General features: G+C 38.0%; 1 protein-coding gene across 2 annotated transcripts in view; it reads right to left on the minus strand.

Moving 5' to 3' along the window:
• Positions 1-26,290, minus strand: part of RAP1GDS1 (Rap1 GTPase-GDP dissociation stimulator 1) — a 101,897-nt gene that overhangs the window by 48,131 nt on the left and 27,476 nt on the right. For both annotated transcript variants that reach the window (XM_074147128.1, XM_074147127.1), the window contains exon 2: positions 16,508-16,615. In XM_074147128.1, coding sequence (XP_074003229.1) covers positions 16,508-16,615 — 108 coding nt within the window. The remainder of the gene's footprint in view (positions 1-16,507; positions 16,616-26,290) is intronic.

Below are 26,290 nucleotides of genomic sequence, written 5' to 3' on the forward strand. Positions count from 1 at the left end.
GTCTTCTAAAAGGTAATTCTTAAAGTACTTATTTTCCCATACAAGAAGCCAACTGCTATTTCAGTGATTGTATTTGCTTTCTATGATATGCTCACAAAACTTAATACTTTGCCATTCCTAATCTATTGATCTTTGTAAGGTGACTCTCTGTTATGTAAGTAAATACAGGTACATGCTCATGCATACATAGGGAAACTACTGGAGAGACTGGTAGAAAGACTAAAGGTCATGGAGTAATGTGCAGCATCCTAAGATACTATGTAAGATTAAAGGAATGGTACTCTGAAGTGATGAATTATCAGAAATGTTCAAGGAATGATGGATGGAAGTACTTACAACTGAGGGCACAACTTAATGTAGGAGTCAGAAACTGGAGAAGAGGGAGAGCTAAGCAGATTGTGGTCTAGACTCGTCTTAGGCTCAGCTTGAGTATCTTCTGTGTTACTCTGCTAAACTACAGCAACTCCAGTATAGGCTCAGTAGAAGGGGATGAGAAAAATAACACTGAGTTTCTTGTAGCAGAGATCAAAGATTCAGGACAAAACTTTTCTTTTTCCTGCCTGTAGTAGAGAGGAAATGTGCAGCTGCTCCATAACAGGGCCCCACCTAGCACTGCTGGCCAACAGCTCTGTAACAAACTGAAAATTAACATTGATTCAACTGCGATTACAGATAAGGTACTAGATGCTAAAACACATTTTGCTAATGCTTTCAAATAATCGCATATTTGAAACAAATATTAGTGTGACATACAATATGATTAGATGGTAGCTATCAGTCCAGCATGACTCCTTAAGCCATTCATAATGGAAGTTACTTGCATTCTCCAAAGACGGCTGTAAGATATTCTAATTGATGACTTTTGCAAAGCAAAACAAATCTATCTGAATGCAAGTCCATTGTTCAACAACTCTGTCTCACAGGGGCATTTTGAAGCACTACAACATGCACAAACCCCCTCACATCACTTAAAATAAGAGCTTTACAGTAAGTGCAAGTTAAAATTAAAATAATTGCTAGAGCTTGCCAGTAACGGTGAGAAACAGACGTAGACATTTCAGAGTTGAGAAGACAGGCCTCTGAGCCCCACTTTCTGCAGTTTCTTAGAAGCACTCTTACTCTGGTCTAAGAGCTATCAAGACAGTCAGGCTGGGCAGCAATAGTAGTAATCAATGGATTCTCAAAGCTGGGAGAAAAGGGAGGGATATTATATACTCTTGAACAGCAAAGGAGGACCCTTAAACTAATCCAGTAGTTTTCCAAGACGATGTTCTCTGTTTTCCCCCTAAACAAGTAAACGCATATTTTGTGCACCACAACTAGTTAGCTAGTCTTCTAGAGCAGCAGTTTGAAATCACTCTTTAGCTGGGCTTCACCTGAGAATTGGTAGTGACATGTCACTGGGCACATCACCTCATCACCTCTCTCCTCCTCCTTTTCTCCATTCTCAGAGCTGCAATTTTTTTTTGACTTGTTGCAGCTCCAGGACAACCCCTGCTGCCTCTGAGCGCTGGAGAGATCCACCCAAGCTGACCCTGAACAGAAGCCAGCACAAGCCTGGCAGAGGTGACTCAGGTGGGTTTTGTGACTTGCACATGCTTCAGTGGCTGGGACCCAGTGATGTCTAGGTGACAGAAAATGGACTAAAAGGAGAGAACTTCAAGTCTGGATTGTAGTTACGCCTCTCTATTTCTGTATTCAATTCCAGCTTGGGATGTTGGTCTTTGGCTAGGACTACTTATCTACAATATGTCAGTGATGGCATCTGATTACAAACAGATTAGGTATAAAATGAAGATTTATTAATTTCAACATATCATGCATAATATAAGTGCTAATTCTTACTAACCTGTTTGCAACCTAGTTAACTGTAATTTTTGAAATGCAGTGAGAAACTCCCTCAGAAGATATAATGTAAAGGAGCTTATGGCTTATTTGGAAGCTTTTATAAGTTCTGACTTATAGCATATACTTAGTAGATATATTCTCCCATGGATATATACAGATGAAAGAAAAGTCTGAATTCCAAGAAAATCACCTCAGGACTAAAGACTGGTCCAGACATCTTAGCTGTCTATTAAAGAGGAGATCCTCCTTCTCCCTTATGTTCAAAACTGAAAGTACAGAATTCAAAACTGAAAATGTAGGCATCTGTGAACCCGTATTACTAGGCAGCAGACATTAATGCATTTTCTCCTGCCACGCTGCTGAGATATATAGTATCCAGTCTTATTTTTATGATCTGTAGTTTGATGGACTCGTTACTGTGCAAAGCATAAATTACATAAATAGAAAAAAGTATATCCCACAAGAAGTACAAAAATAAAATTAAATGCTTCTCCAGGCCAGTTGTGTGTAGCAGATATGCACTGATTTATTTCATTAAGATGAGCAAGTAAGCACCAATAAAAGCACAGGGCTTAGCAGACCTGTCAGAAAATGGGAAATCGGCTAGCTCGGACCACATAGATGAAAACAGACTGTTGACTTGTTTCTTAGTCTTAAGCAGCACAGGAGGCACACCTGTGCATATACTCTCCCCTTCAAACCAACATTCCACTGGTTCTTGTTACCCAGGCTGAGTACCAATATCAAACTTTTGCCAGTCACAAAAAAGGAAAGACTGATTAATTTGATCAGCAGCGAGTATACCTCTCCTATCACTGGGCAGGGACAACCCAACTTCCTCTCTACCCTGAGTGGGTGCTCAAGCATAATCGTTTGAGGGAAAAGCATGTTACTCTGGTATCAGGCAGAAGGATAGCTACTAACTATGCAGCCCACAGTGCTCCCTCAGGTGTTTTTACCAGTAATTGCCTTGGGTGTAAAAAATGCCATGAGGCACTTGAGCTTGTCTGCTCTGAGTCTACCTGGGCCCTGCTCTTCCTCTGCAGAGCACTTACAATCTACACTCAGTGTAATATCCAAATTAATTCAGTGTCAAAATAGAGATATGACAGTATGACATTAAATCCTTGCAGGTAGTTTATAATATGTCCTCCATATAAGGCATCGTAAGGGAATGTGCCAATAAAATTACTGTAACATCCCCACTTACATTACTCTAAATTTTCCTGTTTTGTATCTGCAGAAAAAATCCATTTTTTTCAGGGATTCTATGTTCGCCACATTAAAGTTCTAATAAAGAAGGTGGGGAAAAAAAAGAATCTGCTAAAATATACAAACTAATTTCTTAAGATATATAATTGGCAGACATTTTATTTACAGAAAAATCAATCTTTTTGGTGAGCTTTTGAAATGCTGACACAAGGAAGGGTATTTTAATTGGAACAAGATGTCTTATGTTAAAAAAATGCTAAATCTAGCATTTTTTCTCAGTTTTTTTTTTTTTATATTCTGTTCAAGGAGGAGGGCTTAACAGGTAAATCATGCACAGGGCTGCCCTGTGGAAATTGGTAAGTCCAAACAAAAATCTTCAACCACCCTTCACTTGTCTAAGGAGTTAACTGTACACTCAGTGCAGGTAGTAAGTGTTGAAATACATGGATGTAGAAGAAAATACCAAGTTGGAGTCCTTGAAGATGATTTCAGCACAGCTGTAGGTATATAAGCAGTCTGGCTGTTTCTTAGAAGTGCCCAAATGTGACAAATACTTCATGGCTACTTGCAAAACACGAGCTAAGAGTCCTGGGTGTGACTGTACAGCACATATGTATGTGTGCAGCTCTAGATCCTGTTCTGCAGGATGCACTGAAGGTATAACTGTGGTAGTAAATGCAGACAGCATTGAAAATCAAATAACTGCCCTAAATCAAGCCAAGCTTTTCTTCTCCTTTGTTTTTTCCACTTGCAAGTAGAGTGGCATGGTGATTAGGGCAGAGGCTTTAGGAAGCATGGATTCAGACTGCCTGCCCATTAAAGTCCACGCACCTCTCTCTCTTTTTGCTCAGCTTCATATAACACGAGTCCTGTAAAAAAGCATAAAAGGCAAAGGGACATAGATAGGGACAGAAATGAAGGAAAAAGTGTGTGACATTATTCTTTTGGAGATGACAATGAAAGGTCATGTTTATGTAGCAGTATTTTAACTGTGACTGTAAAAACCACAATTTGATTTTCCTTCTGCAGAGCCTAAGACTGGAAGATCACACACCAGTGTTGCCAAAGGTATTCATACCACTGTCTGGGCCTAGGAGAAATAGTTTGGGGTTTGCTGAGAATTAGAAATTGCTAATGGCTTTTAGCACAGGTGACCCTTAATTCTTGCCTTTATTTGCTCTCTTCAGAGGCTGGAGAAGGCCTGCCTGGCTTCCTGTTTGCATGTATATTCATGAAAGAGGTATTGTTTCTTAAGTATATTAATCTGCTGCTTGTTTCATTCTGGGCTTCCTAGTTAACTATTGGAGGATAAATTATTTAGAAAACTTATTTCAGTTGTCATCTTTTGAATCGTTATTTCAATGTATTGTCGATTATAGTTGGAGCAAGTAAAACCAAATGTTTCCCTAGGAGCAAAAGTATCTAGGCAAAATCTCTGCAACTTAATCTCTTCCTATGCTTTCTATAATGGAGAAAAAGGAAGTTATAGCCGACGTTAATCACACTCTAAAAAGTTGGCTTACGCTTATCCTTTTAATTCCTTTAGCAGAATTGCATCCTCTTTCAAATCTGTTCAATTTATCTCCTAAGGAAACCTAACAATCTAGGTAGCCTGCCGTTAGTGCTATACCTCAAAATCCTTTTGCTATATGTGATGTCCAGATTTCAAACGCTTTCTTTTAAAGCCTGATTTTCAGTCTGTATGTACCAACCCACCCATAGAGCACCCACTGCCCCCTATCTTAAAGCAAAGAAACTGTAGGACTGTAATAATGCTGCTTTAGAAACAGCCCTTTTGCACACAGTATAATACAGTGATGTGCCACGGCAGCATAATTGGGGGAAAAAACCTCTAAGGTTAAACCTGCAGCTTTAGATGTCTCTTTATATCACTAGATATCAAGTCAAAGAGTATGTTAGATCACATAGTACCAAAATCTTATTAATGTCATAGCTGGGTGATTAAAATGTCAATATCCTCGCTTTTCATGGTTTTTGCAGTGCCTAAAGTCAGAATAATAAAGGGCGTGGGCAGGAAATTCTTTAATGCCATACATCAGAGCTGGAGCGCTGAGAACCGTGGCTATCAGACTGCTTAATTAAGTAGCAGAAATCACTATAGGAAAAAAATCCAATGAGTGCTTCAAATTAAATTCTACACTCTCCCCCCTCTCAGGTCTATTTCCTGTGAAATTTCACTCCTTTCTATTTCACTCCCTTCTCCTCTCTGCATCATTTTGTCCACCTTCAAGTGAAAGACAAGGCAGGGAGGGGGAAGGGAAGAGAAAGGCAAGCCATCTCTGTCGGAAGTGCTACTATTTTGCCCTTACTAGCAGAAGAAAACTATAGGTTCATGGTTCCTGTTCTCTATGAACAATGAGTGTAAGTTACACTAGTAGATGTAACCCAACAGTAGTTAAGTCTAGCACTGCAACTAATTCCCATGTTGTGGAGCTTTATGTGAGAAACGAGGCGCACCACAGAATTATAAATGATCAGCTTCGTGAGTGTCCTCTTTATTAAGCGAACTGTGTTTGCAATGTACTCTTTTGAAAAATGTGTGTCTTTCTAGCTGCAAAGATGTTTTATAAACCTTCTGAAACTATTGCAGAAAATTACGTTGGCTTCATAATGTCCCTCCTACACGTACTCTCATCAGAAAGAGAAAGATGAACACATGAATAAATAATGATGAGCCACGTATATCATGAAAGGAACCTTCCATCTGCTCTTTCAGAAGGCAGAAGGGAGCAGAATGAAGGTAGCCAGGGATATCTAACTGGCACACCCTCCTAACAGCCACAGTAAAAAAGCTTCACAGGACCAAGAGCAAGTACTGATGCTCCCTCCATACATGGCCTCCCTCAAGAAGTATTGTCCCTCTCTCCATAGCCTCCTACTGTATTTTCCAAACCACAAAATGGAGATTTTAATCTGACTATAGCAGCACAAAAAGTGGGTTGTAAAGAATCTCAATGAAACAAACGATGCGTTCTCACGCAACAAAAAATGCACCACTGATAAGGTAGGCTTCTTTTGCTTAACATACCTTAGCCAAAAAGACTGTTCCAATTATCAAGTTGTTTTTACAGAAATAAAAATCCTCTAATAATAACTGATATATAGAAATAAATGTTTAAATGTAACTTCCTTTTGGCACGCTCCTCCTCACATGGGGAAATCCCCACAAATACAATCTGCTTGCCCACCTATCCTTCAAACTAGACCCCTAGGAGGCAGGGGGAGTATTCTCCTGTAGCTGTGTGAATGTTTCCATCATGGTGTTTGCTCTGTTCTGTCTCTGCCAGCAGCAACAGGGAAACTTTAATTCCTATTTTTAATGAAGAAACAGAGATAGTGCACAGATGTTTCTAATTAAAATCTCAGCTCTAACAAGGAAGGAAGGACAGATGGAGAGATAGATTCACCAACCAACTAGCTACATGATTCCCACTGATTAAATTCTACAAAAGCTATATCCAGAATAAAAGCGAATTGCAGGATGAGACCCACCCCTTGAATAGCCACTTGCAGGTACCAATGAAGTAATTTAATAAAAATACATGCCAGCTGTGCCTTCAATAAAGAAATATGCATGTAATACCTTCATGCATATGTCACAGCACAAGGCAGAATGTTAAAGTTAGGCAGCTCGGAAGCCCTGAGTTCCTAAATCTAGTTTAGAGCCCTGACGCATAGTTCGGTGGATTTATCTGAGCTGTTAGTTTCTCCGCTCCGCCTTTCTGACTCACCCTCTGCAGGAGGTAACCACTTTGGTAGCACAGTTGCTGAAAGAGTTTGATATTAATGCCTCAGCTGCCAAGTTTGTTGTCTGGCATCTTAGTACAAATGTCATCCACTAGCATCTTCTCAGTTTATACTCAGTCTGTGTGGACATTTTAATCTGCCTCTTCTGTTCCTTGTACTAACTGGACTTAGTACAGGACCCTGGGTAAAGCCTTAAATATCCCCATGCTCTAGCTTTTCAATCTGTACAACAGAAATACTAGGCCCATAGTGTAAAATCCTTTTTCCAAATTCGATTTAGTTCAAAAATCAAATCAGATTTGAATGCTCTGCATTATATATGCGGGAAATGTTTCACATTCCTTTTAAGTAATCTCTTAAGAGTGCTCTCAAGCAAGCTCAAATGCCTGCTGTAAAATTCTGCCCAGCGCTTATTGAAAGGGCACATCTACATTCAAAGGAATTTTTTAGCTACTGATGTTTTTAAAAAGTTTTGCTGCCAAAGTAGCTTAAGGAAAAGCTAATCTAAAAAAGATCACGTTTGTAAGTCACAAGGGACTGGGACAAAATTAAGAATGAAATTTCAGATCTGAAATTGTGAATTACATGATGTCTAAATACAATTTTTTGTAAAAAGCAGGCCTTTTCCTTTACTTCTGTATTGCATTTCAAAAGGCAGGCCTTTTCCTTTGCTTCTGTATTGCATTTCAAAAATGCAATCTAAAAAGAAACTTGTCAATTCTATTATCTGGAACTGCTATTCAGTGATGCTTTCTGCAAAGAAAAAATATATAATATTTAATCTTTATTTGGCACATTGTGTATTCAATGAATAGCAGTTGGAATTTAACACTTGGATAAACATCATTTAACTATCTGGCACTAACTAAATACATCACTATTAAGAGAAATTTATGTAAAATATAATCTCACTAAGCAGCAGTGATTACCATTCAGTATCATTAGTGTATGCCAGTTTACTGGGAGACAGTCCAATAAAAAGCAGTCCCCTTGATTTACTATGTTCCAATTAAATAGGTATACTGTAATAATATATCATATACAGCACTTATGATGAAACATTTCTGGATCATGTGTATACTATGAAAAAGCATCAGCTTCATGAGCTAAGATGCAACAAACATCCTTCTTCAGCAAAAAGAAGGAATGCTTTATAACGCAGTATTTGAGCCAAAACTCCCTCTTACAAAATATCTATCAGGATCCCGACCTTTCAGAAAGGCATTTGACTAGAAATCTTCCCAGGCAAACTTATGGACTGCAAGGAGCTTAACTGGCTGAGCCGGCCCAATTCAATTTGAACCTCTGGCTCCGCTACAAGAGATTGTCTGCATCAGAGACAGACTAGAAATTCTTGCCTGTATGAGTACGCTGCTCTAAGATGTGGGGTTTTGGTTTGACAGCTTCCCACCAGCAAACCCTTACTGCTGATGCAGCTATACTGCCAAAAGCTACAAAAATAATAAAAGTCTCGTTTTGTCTTTTTGGAGGTGGATATTCTAGCTTTCATCTGCATATTTCCTTTTCATGGATATACACCATAAAGTCTGTTGCTTGTTGGAATGTTCAGGCTGGGACACTTACATATCAGGACTAACATGCAGGCACGTGTCTGCTGTTGCTGAGTATACATCCACTGGTGGCCTCCTCCTTCTAAGATCACAGGTGGGTGACATATACAAGGGATCATTGGAAGGTAGACCTGAGAAGGATCAGAAATCCACCTGGAAGAGAGACTGCTGCTAAGAAGAAAGGGAGATGCTGAAGATAGAAGAGGAGTAAGAGAGCAGGGAAATGCTATTTGTTATTGGACTTAATTCTACTGGTTATCAGTTGGCTTAAAAGGCCACTGATCCAATTGGTACCATTGTCTACCCACTTGCTTGTGCTATGCTACCTTGATGTGCTTGTGCACTGGCTTGTGTTGTTACAGCTCACTTGTTAGTTATGTGTATTAAATCTGTGGGAATGCCGAGTGCTCTTTTTTATTTGTATGAAACAACAGTAGCCAAAAGTTAATCCTACATGTGAAGGTCAGAATAGGGCCTACAGACGGTTATTGTTTTGTTTTAAGCTATAATGCTGTGCAAGCATTCAGTCATGAAAGCATTGTCACTTGGTCACAATACACATTAAATGATTGTCACCTCATTTTACTCTTATTCTGCTCAAACAGTCTCTTCAGAACAGAGAAAGGTTAGTTTGGTGATGTTTAAGGACAAGTTTGCTTGTCCTGCTGTGAAAAGTGCAGTTCTTTTCTCCATACTTCAGAAAGGGAAAGGAGTAATCTTAAAACACCTAGCCAATGGGAAAAAATGAAAGTGATTTCACGTAATGTTTATACCTTAGATTAACTCTGCTAGGACAAAAGGTTCTGCAACTTATTTTTTTCTGTTTGGGGTGGGAGGGTAGCACATTTTTTACTTTCACAATAATGTGTGAGAGGATCATAGAAACAAAAGATGAAATGACTACTGTTTAATTCTGTGCGTACTAAAGAGGTACAAGATTTCACTGAAATCAGATGTCCCAAAAGGAAATAGATAAAAATAGGTAAAAAACACTTTTTTTTTTTTTTTTCATAAATCAAAGGCATTAATAGGGACTATAATAAATTTAAAAATTTCAGAGAAGCAGACTTTTTTTTTAGTTGAGCCCTGAATTTAACAATTACAAAACATTATCTCTAAATCCTCCATGATTTTTCTGCTCCATTAGGGGAGCATCCTAAACAAAAGTTCCATCTTTTGTGGCCAATGAAGATCAGAAAAAGGAACATCAAGTTTAGGAAGAGCATGACTACTAACTAAATTCAACAACATATGGAAGCAACAACTATAAAGAACAGAATAAAATGAAGAATTTCCAACTCAAATATAACCTCAGAGTTAACATATGGTTGTGAGAACTGGAAATCCACCAAAACATTAAAGATGGGAAACTAGATGCCTTTGAAAGCAAGTGCCTACAGAAGATTCAGGGCATTGGATGGAAAATTTCATCACTGATGAAGGAATGTGAGAAATCTGCAGTCTCTGCAGAAATTCAACGTTTTCTTTAGAACTCCAGATGCTAACACATCCTCCTCTGTGATGCCACCAAGTAAGAACCAACGCGCTTCCAAAAACCTACTGGTGATTTTCAAGAAAAAACCTGTACAGAAGCTTTAAGTAGGAGGGCTGAGCTCATGACCTCAACACCATAAAGCTGAAACAGCAGGAAGTGATGGCAAAGGCTTGCTAGCAGTTGCCCAGGAAGTTTGTAACATAATGTTATTTTCTCTGATATGACACAGTAAGTATATTCAAAACAAAACAAATCAAAGCAGTATCTAGACAAAATATGTTTTGGGACAAACCAAAATAGCATAAAGAAACCGACTTCATTATGGGGAGAAAAATGACATGTCAAAGAAGCCTCAGAATAATGCTGAAACTTCCAGTTTCAAGCATGAATTTAAAATGTTCGTATGTCATTTGATGGTTCCCTGAGTTACCAGGTATCACCATAGCTCAACAAACAGAAAACAGGGCATCTTATAGCCAACCACATCTTCAGGATGAAGTGCATTATTTTAAACTTTCTTCTTTGAACTTAAGAGCTTTCCAAAATTTCTAAACTCCTTTCAAAACTGGGGCCCTGCCCTCTCGCTGCAGCTTATCTTCATTGGGGTGATTTTGCTTAACCATTTTAACACAAATTTGAAAACTCACATGCTTAATCTCCCAAAAAGTGTATGTAAAAAAATGTTTCAGATGCATGTACTAGCCTTTCCACTTCAATTACATGTCAGACATTTTTAGTGCCTGGTGTTGAAGGCTGGGATTAGTGGGCTTCTTCAGCCTCTTACATTGACTATATCGGAGCCAAAAATAACATTCTCAGTAGATTTTCAGATTTCGCATATGTCAAAACTGTATTATTTATGTCTGCTATAACCTCTTGTATCTGAAACGCAGCATGTCTGGACTAGCAATAACATTTTTTTGTTGTTGTTGTTACTGCAATAATTATGTCCCAGAAGGCCTGTGGTTTAAAAGAAAACCTCTCTTTCCTTCTTGTTTTCTTTTTGTCAGGCAGTCCTTTCTTGTGGACCTGTATTTGAGGATTTAAGGATAATTGCACATGTTGATAGGTACAATATTTATGAGATTACTCTTAATAGGTATAAATCTGTATATGTTGATATAAAATGATGGCCAATATTGTTTTCTGATGTATTTCCCTATACAATTCAATTAACCTATTGTTCCCAAAATCCAATAGTACATATCAGTGTTTTTCTTTGTGTTTGAGATATAAGATATAGCATTTACTATTTCTTTCCAGAAATGTAAGTGTACGATCTTTCAAAATACTTTTCTCCAGAGTATAACTGCTTTACCCGTTCTTTTGACAAGGTTTTGGGGTTTTTTTTTGCAAAATAGATTCCAACCTGCAAAGCATATGTTAAGCTATCATGTTTTTCTCTGTTAGTTTAGCCTGCCATTGATTAAGGCTTAAATTGAAAATATCTGAGCCAATAAATAAAATAATAAATATCCATTATATTATTATATTATTATATATCCATCCATTATATATATTAAATATCCATTGTCTCACAGATCTTTTTCTATATATAACTAGTTCAGTTCTAACTATCATGTTCTTTGAATTATTGCAGTAAAACATGTAATGTTGTGCTTTTAGAACCAAACTCTTGAAACCAATAATTGTTTTCTTTTTCACTAAATAGGTTTTGATTCCAAAACAGAAAGTAACTTGAGCTTGTGACAATCAGCTGGTTTTTTATTATTAAAAAAATAATAAAATTCAGTAATATACCAAGTCTAATGGTGCCACTGGACCTGGTGTTTAATACCATCAATCTTCTACAGTATTTGCACTAATAATTTCTGTTAGTCAGGAAAGCAAATATGCCTCCCTTGCATCTTCAGTGTAACTTTCAGTACCGTTTGCACATAAGGGAAGAATGAGATTTCAGAGAATGTTCCACTGTAAGTTGTAATTAAAAAAAAACCCAAACCACAAAATACCCTTGAATTTCAAAATTGCTAAATATGACAGAAACTTAGCAAAAATATGAGAGCAAATATTCAGCATTCCTAACTATGGCTAAGACCTTGAGATAGATGGCTGTGGGCTGCAGACACGTATGTGACATTTGTGTCCTGGTCAGAGGGCAGCCTGAAGCCCAGGGGGAGGGAACTCGCTCAGCCTTCTCCGGTGAGTACAGGGAAGTGACACAACTGCACTTCTCTGAGAAAAATGCATCCAGATTCACCCACCAGAGCTCTCCTTGCCCCAATTTCCCCCTGTGGATTTTTCTGCAGACTTCAATTCTTTTCTTCTTTACACATATTATTATAAAGCAGCTACAAGATAAGCTGTTTATCACTCTAGTCCATTTCAGAGGGGAAGAAAATGACCCCTGTTTGTACAATGTCTCAAATTATAATGTATGGAATTCTGACATATTAAACAGAGAATTAAATTTCATTTTGCAACGCACAGTTAATCTCAGAGGGTTTTTTTTAAAGATGAATAATAATAAAAAAGCTATAGAAACTCAGAATCATATTCTCTGACAAAGAAATTTCTTGGGTTTTGCCTTTTCTGATTGTTAAGATCATTCCACTCTCCATATTACTGTAAAAAGTCTGCTTCCAGATCAGCAAAATTCTTTCTTGACAGTAACATATCAAACCATGACTACATACAAAGATCCAAATTCTACAGAGCAGACAATGGAGTCATTTGTTTAATATATAGTTTTTAAAAGTAAACATGTTATATGAATTCCACCTCCTGATTCAGTAGAAGCCAGTATTTAATTCAGTGCACAGCTGACTATTCTTTGCTGCTAACATTGCTTATGGATCATGCACCACAGTCTTGCTTTAAAAGACTATGGTATGGAAAGCTTAGTGATCTAGAGATGATGAATGCTGGCAGTTGGGGAGAGATCAAGCATTCATATTTTCCTTTCAGAAGTAAGGTGGAGAGAGTCTCAGCTTACGTGGATGAGGTAGATCCACAGAGGTAAATGGAGCTGTGCCGACTTACATTAGCTGGGACTCTAAACTAATGTTACTGCATGTCTTCATTATGGCAGGCCTGATGCAAAGTCCCCAGCAATGCCAGTGGACTTCACTGGGAATGCTGAAGAAAGTCCAAGCAAAATGAGGTATGTTCTTGTTATTCTAAAGCATTTCTAATGCATACTTATCTCTTATTCCTCTGTCATTGTTGTCTCTCTCATCCTAAAGTCCTCAGTTTTATCTAGTGCCTCAAGCTAGTCCACATATGACCAGCCTCAGCCAGAAGTGCTGGTGACAGATAAGAACAAAAATATGAGCATAAATAGGAATACACGCCTCTCCAAACAATGTCTCCTAAAGAAACCATCTGTGCAGGATTTTCAGACCTGGGTCTCAGATGTGAAGGGCTATACAACTGTCTCCCTAGATAAGTAGCTAAAACCATTTGAATTTGGCTTGCCAAATATTTACCAGCAGTTATCACATTCAGCAAACTATTTGATTCACCCGTGTAGTGCACACACCTTAATTTGATTGGTGTGACAAGTGGCTGAGTAGCTCATAAAGCCGGACAGGAGGTATCATGTTCCAGGGCACTACAGCCTGTCTGGGATTATCAAAAGATCAGCTGTCAGGAGGAGTGTGGAAAAAAAAGAAAAAGAAAAAGCTGCAGATTACTTAAAAAGAAATTAAAAGCTACAATATTAATCATAACTTTGCCATCCCTTTCTATATTGTAGACAATACGGAAAGAAAGTAGTTTGTAATATTTTAACATAATGAAAATTAAAAAGATTGTATGCAAAGTAAATGGAACTATAATTGTCAGTGTACTGTTAGAGACTGAGGAATTTAACTTATGGTTCTGCAATAACTACAACCCTATGCTGCATGCATGCAGTTATCAATTAAAAGCAGTGTAATGGTCTCTGAAACATTCATACGTACATGCAATATGCCCAAATTGAAGTTGTGGAAATGATAATTTCCTTTGTTAAAAATCTCAGTGTTGTATTAACACTGGGTTTAACTGCCATTTTTGGCTGGCAGTAGATGGGGGTGGGTTGCATTACTAATTTTTAGCGTACTAATTAGTGTACTAATTTTTAGTGCACTACTAATAATTAGTGTATTACTAATATACTAAATTTTATATAAAATAAAATAATTTTTATCTCCAAGTCTTAATGAAGTGAATAACACAAAGTCCTATGACTTATGGTACCAGCATGAACTCCCAATGAAATCATAGTCCTATCAAATTTCCTTAAAATAAACTCTATTCCTTGCATGGCTTATTTTTTCTAGCGTTACTCGAATGTGATGATTTACCAAACTATAATCAGAATGCATACTTCATTAATGTAATCATACACATGGGAATATACTAAAGGAGAACAGAGTAATTATTTGAGAAATCTTATTTAAATTATTTTGTATTACAATAAACATGCAGTTTATATAAACAATCTGATTATTTTTATTACTATATGATTATTATATGATAATTTACATACAGACACAGAGGTACAGTGTGTACCCCATATCTATATGATATCATATGTATATCATCTAGATGATAATATACACTGTAACTAAAAAAAATCAATCAATCAATCAAATCCATATTAAGATGTTAACTGGATGGATAAGAACTACGAGAAAGGCCATTTGTTGGTTGTTAGTCAAAGGAAGGACAGTCATAATATATTGGTAGCTCAATAATAACTCAGAGACTGCAGCGTTTAGAAAGCTGATTCTACATCTATTTGTTGAGTGCAAATGCATGCATCTATTACATGCAATTTACCTCATAATCTCTGAAGTCTTTTGAATCTACTCCTGTTCTCACAAATTTACTCCAAAACAGAAACCTGCCTTCTATCAGGATTTTTTTCTCAAAATCGTCAAACTGTCTTGAGAACTAAAACTTGTTGTCCAGAGAGACTCAGCAAAACTTACGTATTGAAATGTCTAATTCACTTGAAAGGGATTTGATATACAGGCTCCTAAATCACCAGCTAGCTGTTGAAAAAAAATGTCGCATTTAACCCATCTAATTTTCAGTAGAGTTATTTTAGTTGCCTTCAATCTTGGGAAACTGAAAATATGTGGAGATGTACATCGTATGGAAGCTCATTCATGTTACTGACTTACATGCAAAGAACATGGTAAATGGTGTAGGGATTATAGCTAAATTTTGCAAAACCACCCGAAAGAGAGAGGTCAAAATCCTAATAATCTTCTTATCTCATCTGGCAGCTATGAGACTAGAAAAGATTTTGGAAGGAAGAGCAAAGCCCTATACTGAGATGGAAGAGAGTCAGATGGTTGCAAGGAAGCATTGGTAAGTTTGCTGTACATTAGTCAAAATTATTTTGCATCTGCCAAATTTGTTCTGTGACACAGATATGCGACCTTCATAGGCAAAATGGTAAACTGTGTTGTTTACACTAAGGACTTTGTCACTTTTCATACCATCTTCTTTTTAGTACTTATTGTTTAAGTATTAGACTTAAATGTACTGGAAATACCAAATCCAACTAGAAGTCGGAAGTTCCAGTTCCAACTGGAAGTTGGATTAAATGATTGGATATACCTTATAAATAAACCCATAAGAATAATAATTCAACCTCTTCAAAAAATAGGTTGATCTAGAAAACAAATATTTTGTTATGTCCTGGCTGACATCTTGCAAATTAATCAGAATTAAAACCCCACTGCCATTAAATGCAGAGGCTGTTATAACCCATATTTGATTTGATATGGGTGGTGCTTATGTTCTTTTGTGAAAAACCTCATGAAGTATTTTACATCAACTAAGGCAAAAGGCTGTGATTTATAGAATACCATCATGGGAAAGAAACAAGACTTATTAATAGTATGTACTTTTGAGTGTATTGATATTAGAAAGGACTAACATTTTTTTTAAATACAGAATTTCTAACCATGGCTTGTATCTACCTTGACAAGTTTTTCAACCTGAAATTGTACACAGATTTTTCTTCTGCCACCATCTGAAGCGCTAAGAAAGTTAAACTCAGAAAAGTCTTGTAAGCTGTCATCTTCATTTACCATACCTTTCTGCCTACTGCAAGTGGGGACACACATTCTACAGCTTTTGGTAAAAAAGACATCTTGTTCCATTCTTAAGTTATTTTTGTTACCATACCACATGTCAAATTTGGATTATCTTTGGATATCCAGCCTATTTATGATAATTGAAACTACTGGAAATAAGAAATATGTGATCAGAGGAATGAGGAAAAATACATTACAAATAGGAAACTATGCTCTTTTAACCAGAATAAGCAAACAGCTTCCATATCTCTCTTCCTATCCTATCAGGCTTATTTGTCCATCCCTGTTCTTTGTTTCTTGAGTGATCAATTGGAAAAATAATTGTGCTACTTCATACTGGAAAAAGGACTGGACTACAGCTATTCCAAATATCCAGACAGTTACCTGTCACTGTCTTCGTTGCTACCTGAATGCTACGGATATATGGGTTAAAAAAACAGCCAATCCAGCAGCCTACTTGCTTGAGTCAGTCTTTCTGCCATGTTTTCCTACCTCCATTTTAATTCACTGATCTCATTATACGATTGAAAATTTGAAAGGTCCATACAACTTACTGTTTTGTGCCAGAGCTTGAAGCAGACAGTCCAAACATCCCTCCAAGCTATCTGCTGTGCTGTCAGTCGTTGTTATCTTCAGCTTTTTCAGGGCATCACTTAAATTATCTGCTTGGTAAACACAAAGAAAAGAGAAATCAGTGTCCTCATCAATTTGGTAACAGCATTATAGTCTTGAATGTAAATAGTTACTATAAAGTAAACAAGATGCTGTGTCAATGAAGAAGGCATGTATGGTCTGTATTCTGAGGATATGAAAAGCCAGGAGTCAAAGGTTATAGATGAACTTAAATTTTTCAAATTTAAATATACATTTATCATTCTGCCTCTGAGAATAGAATGCCAGCAGGCACTTTATGAAATGCCACTGAACAGCAATTTAGCCATCAATATTTTCTCAGTCTAGGTGGTACAGAAAACCAGCAGCCGTTTCTTTGCTTCTGTCCTTGTGTGGGGAAAAAAATATGATGGAAATAAGGAGATCTTGAATTTTTTCATCAATAAAGGGAAAGTAATTGAAAATGCCATTTTCTGCATGCTGTGTAGGCTTCCATCTTGGCTATACGTTCACAGATCCCTAGTGCTAAGCTTATAGCCTTTTAAGTATTATGCCATTTACCACCACAATGTTACAAGCACCACTGTTTATATGAACTGTGTTAACTCCTTAAATTCAACTGATCTGTAAAAACATAAGGCATCTTCTAGAAATAAGGAAGTTGTGTTGTGGATTTTGGATAATTAAATAATCTTTTGCTCTTTAAAAAAAACCAAAACACAACAAAAAAAACCACCCCAAAACACCACCCAAAATCTCGTAACATAATTCTCAATAGATGCACATTTATTCCCATAAAAGTTGGGGTAATACAACTGATACCATTTTGAGTATTCTGTCTATTCATGAGCAAGGTGTAAGCGTTAGCGGCAGCAGCCCGAGACTCTTTGGTTTGCCCACTGATGACTAACCTCACTCTGAATGGACTATTCTTTTAAAAAATGAGTGCTGATTCAGTTTCCATGCCAACTCTGTCAGTAAGCAGAAAGAGTTACTCAAAACAAATATTATTAAATAATGTCTAGCTGTCTCCTGTTCTTCAGTGACTAATCAAAAAGCCTTGACCCAAGCCCTGCAGAACTGTAGGTACAGCTCCTTTGCAATGCATCACTGGCATCTTCTGGGTCTGAAAGGCAGCCAGTGCTGCCTTAGAGCTTCACAACGGTGTAGGAAGCCCCCTTCATAGGCGAGTTGGCAGCTGCTGTGCTTTGCCTCCTCTTCACTTGCCCACATATGGGATGGTGCAAAGCAAAGAAGGTATGGCAAGAACTTCTCTTTATGCTGCATTTATTTGTCCTTGAGGAACTGGCAGCACAGTGGAGACACAGCAGGCATCCCACGAAGAATCTCATTCCTCCTGGAGATGCTCTGCTTCTCAGACAAAGCTATGGCTTTTGTCCCACCTCCATTTTTTTATTAGCATATGCTTTTGTAGCCCAATATCCCACACAGATAGAGGCAAGATGCTTCATTTTTAAAGTGTATCAGTATCTAGGTAAGAAACTTGTCATGAAATAGTTTATCAGGCAGTTAGTTTGTCTATTCAGTAACGTACATGCTCTTAGGTACACTATAGCTGGGAATCCCATTACCCCTAAATGCAGAGAGCCAGTGGCGTGCAGGCAACTCTGTTAAAGCCTTTGGGGCAGCTATATTTCGTTGTGCTCCTTGAAATCTCAGACCTGCCCCCCTACCACCTCTCCTTGCTAGGCTGAACTGATACCACCTGGATCAAGCTACCAAGAAAAAAAAGATTTATCATTTTCCCTTGTACTGACTTACGTTAATGTCTAGCAGGCTTACTGAAACACATTTACTGAATGACACTTAGCCAACAGTAGAGCTGAACATGCACTGTAAAATCTCATTCCTTAAATAAATTATTCAGGAAATATCAGTGGAATTTGTCAAAAGACACAGGTGCAGGGTACCCAATGACCAGACCCACTACAATTTAACATTGTGTGCTCCACTTTCTCTTATACTTTCCTCATCCACCTCCGTCTCATATTCCTCTCTTCATTTTTTTCCTAATATAAGACTAATTCTCTTCCATTCTACAGGCATCTCATCTCCCTGTATGTATCACACAGCTTTGAAACTGTAGCAACCATTTATAGCAAGAGGACTAAATCTACTATATATATAAAAAACAGGGGTTACCACAATCTGGGAAAGAAGAAAATGCGCAGGGAAGAACTTTACCTTCACAGCAGTTTTTGCAGACTATGGAAAGAGGCTATGGTTATTGGAGAGAACACCCAGATTTTATTTCTCTCTTATAGCCTCTTCTACTTGTATGTGCCCAATAAATCACAAGTTCCCCCCTATTATTTCATTTTACTGTGCAGAGATGAGTGCTTTACCTCAAATACTTGTACTTTCTTCCATTCTGTGCCACATCAGAACTTGCAACAGAGTTAGGAAGGTCTCCCCAGTCTCTTTTCCTACCTCTCCTTTCTGCTCAGTGCCTTACTAAGCTTTTCTGGGGAAAGCCCACTATTTTAATACTACACAGTTATACATGATATGCAGAACGATGCATTTTGGGCAAAATTTTCAAATGCAACTATCCAAATATTTTATTCCCTAGGACAAACAACTCAAATTTTCATGGCACTGAGCATGTGCACATCCCACTGACATACATAGATATTTAACTTCAACTTCAGACACACGCTTCAAGAATCAATGGACATGTGTGGCAGCAGTATGCCATATCACTTTTGAAATGTCTTGCAATGCTATGTTGCAGTATGTGCAAAGTTGCCATGTCACTAGATATGATTGGGTACTATATGTACTTTTAAAATAATAACAGAAATTAAATTAGCATGAAGTGTGCTTCTAAAATAAATTACAACACTCCTTGATTTTCTAATAAGCCTACAACTCTACAACTACAGCCTGAAACTTAGTCCTCCTTCTGTGCAAAAGAAGAAAACCTAAGTAGGAATACTGTAGAAACAACAGACCTCTTGGCACAGTGTCAGAAGGCCACAGGCACATAGGAAAAAAACACTATTCAGGAAAGACTGTATTTGCCCACTTTGAGTCCTTCTGTCAAAGCTGGTCTCCCTTCTAAACAGGGTCAATACCTTGAAAGACACATTTACTTCTGAAACCTGAGAATCTCAGACATATGCAAAATGATCTTAAACAGATTCAGAGGTTTTGTTATTTTTTTTCCTTTTGCTGTTCTGAAAAGAACAAAGCCTCACAGTTTGAGATGACACTGACAGGGATATTCAGAGAGGAAGGTCTGTAGTGTTCCAGCAGGCTCTCAGCATATAACCACACAAGGCTTCCTGACTTGTGCAGTTTCCCAGTTGCCCTGAACCTGTCATTTATGGAAGAAGCTGCAGATGCTTGTCTTCCATGTAAAAAAACCCCGTTGTTTTCTTGTGATCATCTCCTGCTTACCTTTCTGTCTCTTCCTTTCTTTCTAGAGAAGCTGTTTCCAGTAGGCTTGTTACTGCATAGTCTGATCAGATTCTCAGAGATAAAAACTCATCAGATAAAAACAATATAAGGAATCTTTTCGGCTGAGTGTCAGGGAAACACGAATAAGTAGATTTTTCTCAATATGCAATATCATTTGAAAGCTTACATTAGTTGGGAAGATCTAAGTGGGCAGGATCAGGATGGTAAAGGTAAAAATAAGGCTAGTAACGTTCCCTATGGCACGCTTGCTCAGCAATCTCGTATCAGGTCCTGAGTTTGTGAGGCATCAAGTTTAACAGAAGTATCAGCTATTTTGTTGATGACCTCAAGCACATGGAGTCGCTCACACTTATACCTGGTTTATCGGATTGCTTTCAGAAGAATTAGTTCTCTTATCTGGACAAAAAGCCCTGAATCCCGTAGACCTTAATCCCATATATCATAATGATACAAACTGATAAATCAGGAAGTGGAGTCTGGCAAGAGCTGTCAGGCCTGTCTGGCCGATTCCACCTACTGTTGTATTTTGTTTTCCCTTGATAACTGCTCCTACACAAACACTCAAAAAAACCCAGGTGGTTTAAATACTACCGTAGCCCGCATTGCTTGTGGTGGCACAACATTACTACTATCACAAACTTTTCTATCTTCTGCGCAGGCATTTTTACAGTTCTGACAAACAGTCAGAAACTAACATAAGCGAATGCTTTAATATTCCATTTCATTTCATCATACCCTTTTTTTCTGAGAGCTTTTCTGTGACTCATTCCTATTTTCAGTCACCAATTTGTTTTACACAGAAGAACTGTTCTTTCGTCTTGTAAAAATTTGGTAGTTGATCAACCTTGTTTAGGGCCAGGGCCACAGCAATGCCAGCTAGGCTGCAAATAGTTTTATAAGGTAGCTAATACTATATCTAAGGTTGCAGCTTCTGCAGGCAAGAACCAACTTGCTAATTTTTCCTTGGGCATCTTCATCCAAACTGATGTACCTTAGAGCTTTGGGACAACAAAACCACAGAAAAAGTCAAGGTACACAAAAAAGCCATCTTCTAAGGCTGATGTTAAAAAAAATTATTTAGAATGTTTTAGCTAAGTATTTAGGTGGATAGCTTTTGTCTGGGCAGTTTATTTTTGTATGTTTTGTGACTTTTTTCAGTATAGATATTTTCTTAAAAAATAAGACTTTGAACATATCATTCACCTTTCCTGTATCTTTGGATTGACACCTAGTATACTGTTGTTATTACAGGGACTATTACATTATACATGCAACTTAACAGATAAGGAATTCAAAATCAATAGATATTGAAATGAGACATACTGAAACAGGCTGATCAGATAAGCAGTTTTGCTATTACAGGGATGGCGGCTGTATTAGCCTCAAGAGCCTTTTGAGTCTGTTTCACTGCCTCTCAGCAAACAGCAAGACATCAAATTAAGCAGAAGGAATGATGCCATTTTATATGTCTCCTTATGTCATAAAGGCATAAATGTCTTTAAAAATCAAGTGCATACGTCTACATGGACTATACTTCAGAAATTACTTAATTTTCTTATATGGACTTTAACTTCCTAGAATGTCAGTACAAACTAACCTATAAGGAAAACCTACTGCTGACTCCCCACAGTTGTTTTTGACTAAAAGTGTATTCTGAGTTTATGTTATTTGAGAACCTAGGAACTGACACAAAGACCAGACACGTAATCCAGTTAGGCCAGCATCCAGCTCCCAAGCCATCCTTACCCCTACGCTCTTCACTTCCCTTCCGATACCATCTGTGTTTCTACTCTAATGCAGCCCCCATGCCATCATCAGAGCACTCCATGCACAACCATATTCAGTGGTGCCTGAGGTGCCCTGTGGTATATAATGCCTACCTCACAAGTCATTGTCCCAACCCTGACAACCTCCCACAGGGGTGTGGGGAGGGTGTGGGGTATGGTTTGTTGATCCTGAAACTGGCTGCCTGAAGAGTAGGTGTATTTGGCCTGAATTACTTTTTGCAGCAGGAAGCCCAGCAACTGCTGAGATCTGTAGCATGCTTTTGGTCCTTAATGACCCCAGATGCCCCTTCTCCAACAAAAGCATAAAATTATCAGAGCCCATTAGTTCCCAAGACATTGAATAAGCTGGCAGGAATGCACAGGATGGGTCCTTCTTGAATATACATACGGAAAAGCCAAGATGCTTCCTCTTGGATACCCTGTCTTAAGATACATAGTCCCCCATGAGATACCTAGTCCCACACAACAGTTTATCTACCTAGACATGCAAAATACCCAAAAGATACAGTTTATTGAGGACAAAATAACTTTGTCCTCATGTTTAGATCATTGCCAAAAAATACTCCCTCCCCTCCTTTCTTTGCGGCAGCTGCCCTCAAGTGCTCCCAAGTGAACAGTGTTTTCTGTCAAACCACCCAAATCTGTCACTAGAAACAACTCTCTGTTCTTGCCCAGCCAGGAAATTTTGAAACTTGGCATCTGATCAGGTGGCAGATACATGCTGTCAGAGGCTGGTGGTAAAGAATTAATTTTTGATAGGTGATGCCAGGAGAAACTTTGCTGGCTATTTTCTCCTAAAAATAATAACAGAAGTAACAGTGGTCCTCTAATAGCAGAGAAAGTCCAATGTGACTCAATGGATTCCCACATCATTTTACTCTTCTCAGGAATGACAAACAGATGGGGCCGGCTGACAGCAAGTCCTTGCAACACATGCTGCCAGGACACAACTGGGACAACCCGGAGGTGAACCACAACTGACATACTCACAGACTGGATTAGCAATTGCCTGGCACAGATAGAAGATGGATCTGCATGTCCTACGTGAACCTCTGCTCCATCTTGCTTCTCTCCTACACAGTGGCATTGCTGGCCAGAGCTGGGAGACAGAAATGCTGGCCATCAAAGTGGCAATTGCCCTTTTTCCTTAGCAGGCCCTCTTGTGCCTGATTGCTGTGGAAATTTAGGCCACCTGAGAATTACAGACTCTGTTCTGGAGGTGTTGTTCAGTCAGTGATGTCAGAGAAGGATCTCCAGGCACAGAGAAACACATCTCTGAAAGCTGACAAACAGGTATGGGTGCTGTAGCCATGCTGGTTATACCTACAGGTGTCTCTTTTCACTTAGCATTGTTTGAACAAGACACTTTTGGCTGCACCGGTGCTCTTGTACATAACCTTTCCAAGCAATAACCCAGCACAGGATTCCTCTTTGGTCCTTAGAGGTGTTCCTTCTGAGAGTTATGACACCAGTGGAATGGGCAGTCTGAAGCACCCCCATTCTCTTGAGTCTCTGGAGAGACACAGCATCTCTCCAGGGCACATGGATGCAGCATGAGCTACAGGGTGCTGGTTCTGCTCTGCTGCCATGCAAGACGTGTGCTGGCAGCCTGGGGCTATCCCCAGTAGGAGGTCATCTAAACTGCCTGAGGATGCACAACCAGGAGATCTGGTAAGGACAGACCAGACCAATGTGACAATTCAAAGATCAACAGCTTTGTTTGGAAATGAGCAGGAAATAGAAAACTATTTTGCCACTGCAAAATTATTACTGTGCACCCACATTTTTAATACTGAATACAACTCTAGTCATTTCATGCTGCAAATGACATGCTGCAGAACTACAAAAGGCACAGATATGGCTGAGCAAAGGTAAAGAAGAACTGCTCCTCAAGAAATCAAATAGGCAAGGACTCTTCATTCTGATAAAAAGATGACTGAGGGTAAAAAATTATCTAGATGTATGGAATCATGAGTATGTACTAAGGTAATAAAAAGAAAGCTAATATTTACTGTTTCTCCTAGCACAACAACTAGAATACCAAAACGAAATTATCAAGCAACAAACTTAAAGAGAACAAAGTATATTTTCACACCTCATGTAATCGAACTGTTAAGAGGCTGGAACTATAAACAGATTCATTTAATTTACTCAGTTAGAAAACAATTATGAGGAAACTAAAGTCCATGCATGGCTATTAATACTATGATACACATAAAACTTCTGAATTAGGAAGTTTCAGTCAGATTACTGGAAGTTGGGAGAATACCACCCTGTACTTGCCCACCTCCTGTCCCTGCCCTGTCCAGTGTTTTCCCAGGCATCAAGTACTGGTCATTCACTGTCAGAAACAGGGCAATTGGGTGCACTGACTTTCGGATACAGGTGGCTGTATGGCATTTGCCTTGTCACATTGTGTCTCAGTGCTCTGGTTCACCAAGAAAAGAAGATATCCAAACAAATCTCTCCAGATGTGTTTGGACTTTACTGGGCCGTCTGTTTGGAGCCAGCAAGCTGGAAAAGATTTTGGGTTCTGTGGTTTCTCCACATCCAGTAAGGTAACTCTTGTTATCGGCTGCATCTTTGGTTCTGAACAGGTCCTGAGGCTGATCCTGGCCCTAAACCAGATTAAAATTTAAATCCATTAATCCAGACATTTTAATCAGGGAGGAACAAGCAGAAATCCTGCTTGTTTGCTTCTGTCCTACCACGTTCATTGAGGTGGGTTAACTTTTTTTTTCAACTGATTTTACTTGCTCTGGGTAAATACTGATAGATCACTAACTGGAGGGTTCCTGCTGCAATGCATTTTTAACTTAGGTACATTTGCTCTAATTTTCTACCATAGTAACTAATTTTAATGAGAGTGCCTATTTTTGTCAACAGTTCAGCTGCTTCATTCTTAAACACTTTCTGAATCTTAGATATATACCATCTGGTCTTAGAGACTTGTTACTCTTTCATTTATCCATTTGCTTCAGCATCTGTTCTGACACCTCGATCTCTCAAGAAGCTTCATTTTTATTACCTGAAAATACTGACATGCTATGACTCATTGCCACCTGAGCAGTAAGCTTCTTAATTATTTTTGGTAATTATCAGGTTGGTCTATACATGCTAACAACTACTTATTCAATTTGTATTTAAAATCAGGATAGAAACCTAAATAAAGCAGCATCAGTCGGCATTCAGTTCACTTGGAATCTCTTGCCAATGCAAAATTTTCACTTTGCTGTAGAATTCAGGTTAATTTTAAGCAAAAAGAGTGGTGTGGTGGTTTTGGGGTTTTTTTTTACTACTTCTGAACTTCCTCAATAACATGTCTGTAAGTAGAATTAAAATGATCAGCACCAAAGACTACCAGAAATAGAGATTAGCTAAAATGACTTTTTTTCTTATTTTCTGGGTTGGTGTTTTTTTTATTTTTGTTTGTTTGGTTGGTTGGTTTGGTTTGGGTTTTTTTGCCTCGCAGGAAATTTGAGATCTTTGACAATAATTTTGCATATTATTTTCACTGTAGCCACAGATAAACAATAGATATTAATACAAACATATTTACACGATTGCAAAGTATATTGATCTGTATCTGTTGTAATTGATTTCTGTATGCTAATGATCCTTTCTCTATTACTTAAATCCTGAGTTGCAAAGGCTAGACTATAAGAATGACGCTTCAGAAGATTTTGCAAAATCTTGGAAGATTTTTGTCCCTTCCCTAGGAAAATGTGGTACAGACTTAGATATTTTTATATTTCATAATTAAACACTGAAGTTCTGAAATATTCTTAAAGTCCAAAGAAACTGATCACAATTCAGTGAAATCAACATAACGACTTTTACTGAGTTACAAAAAGCCCTAAAAGGTTTTGCTTAAAACAGGTCCCCAAAGAAGGATGAAATAGATTTTTTTCATAAATAAAAAGAACCATATTGTTTGATACAGATAATCTGTACTGCATGAATTTAATTTAAAAATCAACTAATGATAGAAAAAGTAATTATTTCAACTGAAGAAGACATGGTTCTCAGTTTATGAAAAGATTCTGGTACTCTGTTACTAGGAGTAGTAGAAAAAAATCATATACAAGATGGCTACCAATTTGTAAAGAATTACATTGAATTGACAGACAACTGAACATTTTATTTTCATATAGTTTATTTTCTCCAGGTGCCTGATCTTCACTGAGCCACATTACGAAAACCCAGGAGACATGTAGAACATAACAGAAAATACTAATTGGGACCTTCTGACAGACAAAGCCTCTTAAATTCTCACAGGTTCCTTAGTGAGCAAGAAACACACCACATCATCTACAATCAAAACTGAATCCACTTCAGTGGCTTTATTCAACGCTCCATTACAAAACTGATAATAAAGAAGGTAAGATGCCTGTTGTATCCTAAGTGCTGTATTGTATCAAGATTAGTCAAATTTCAGAGAAAAATGGTTTGGGTGCTGAATGGAAGAAAAATGTCTCTACCCTAAATAATACG

The sequence above is a fragment of the Numenius arquata genome, chromosome 5 (assembly GCF_964106895.1).
Source record: "Numenius arquata chromosome 5, bNumArq3.hap1.1, whole genome shotgun sequence".
NCBI lineage: Eukaryota > Metazoa > Chordata > Aves > Charadriiformes > Scolopacidae > Numenius > Numenius arquata.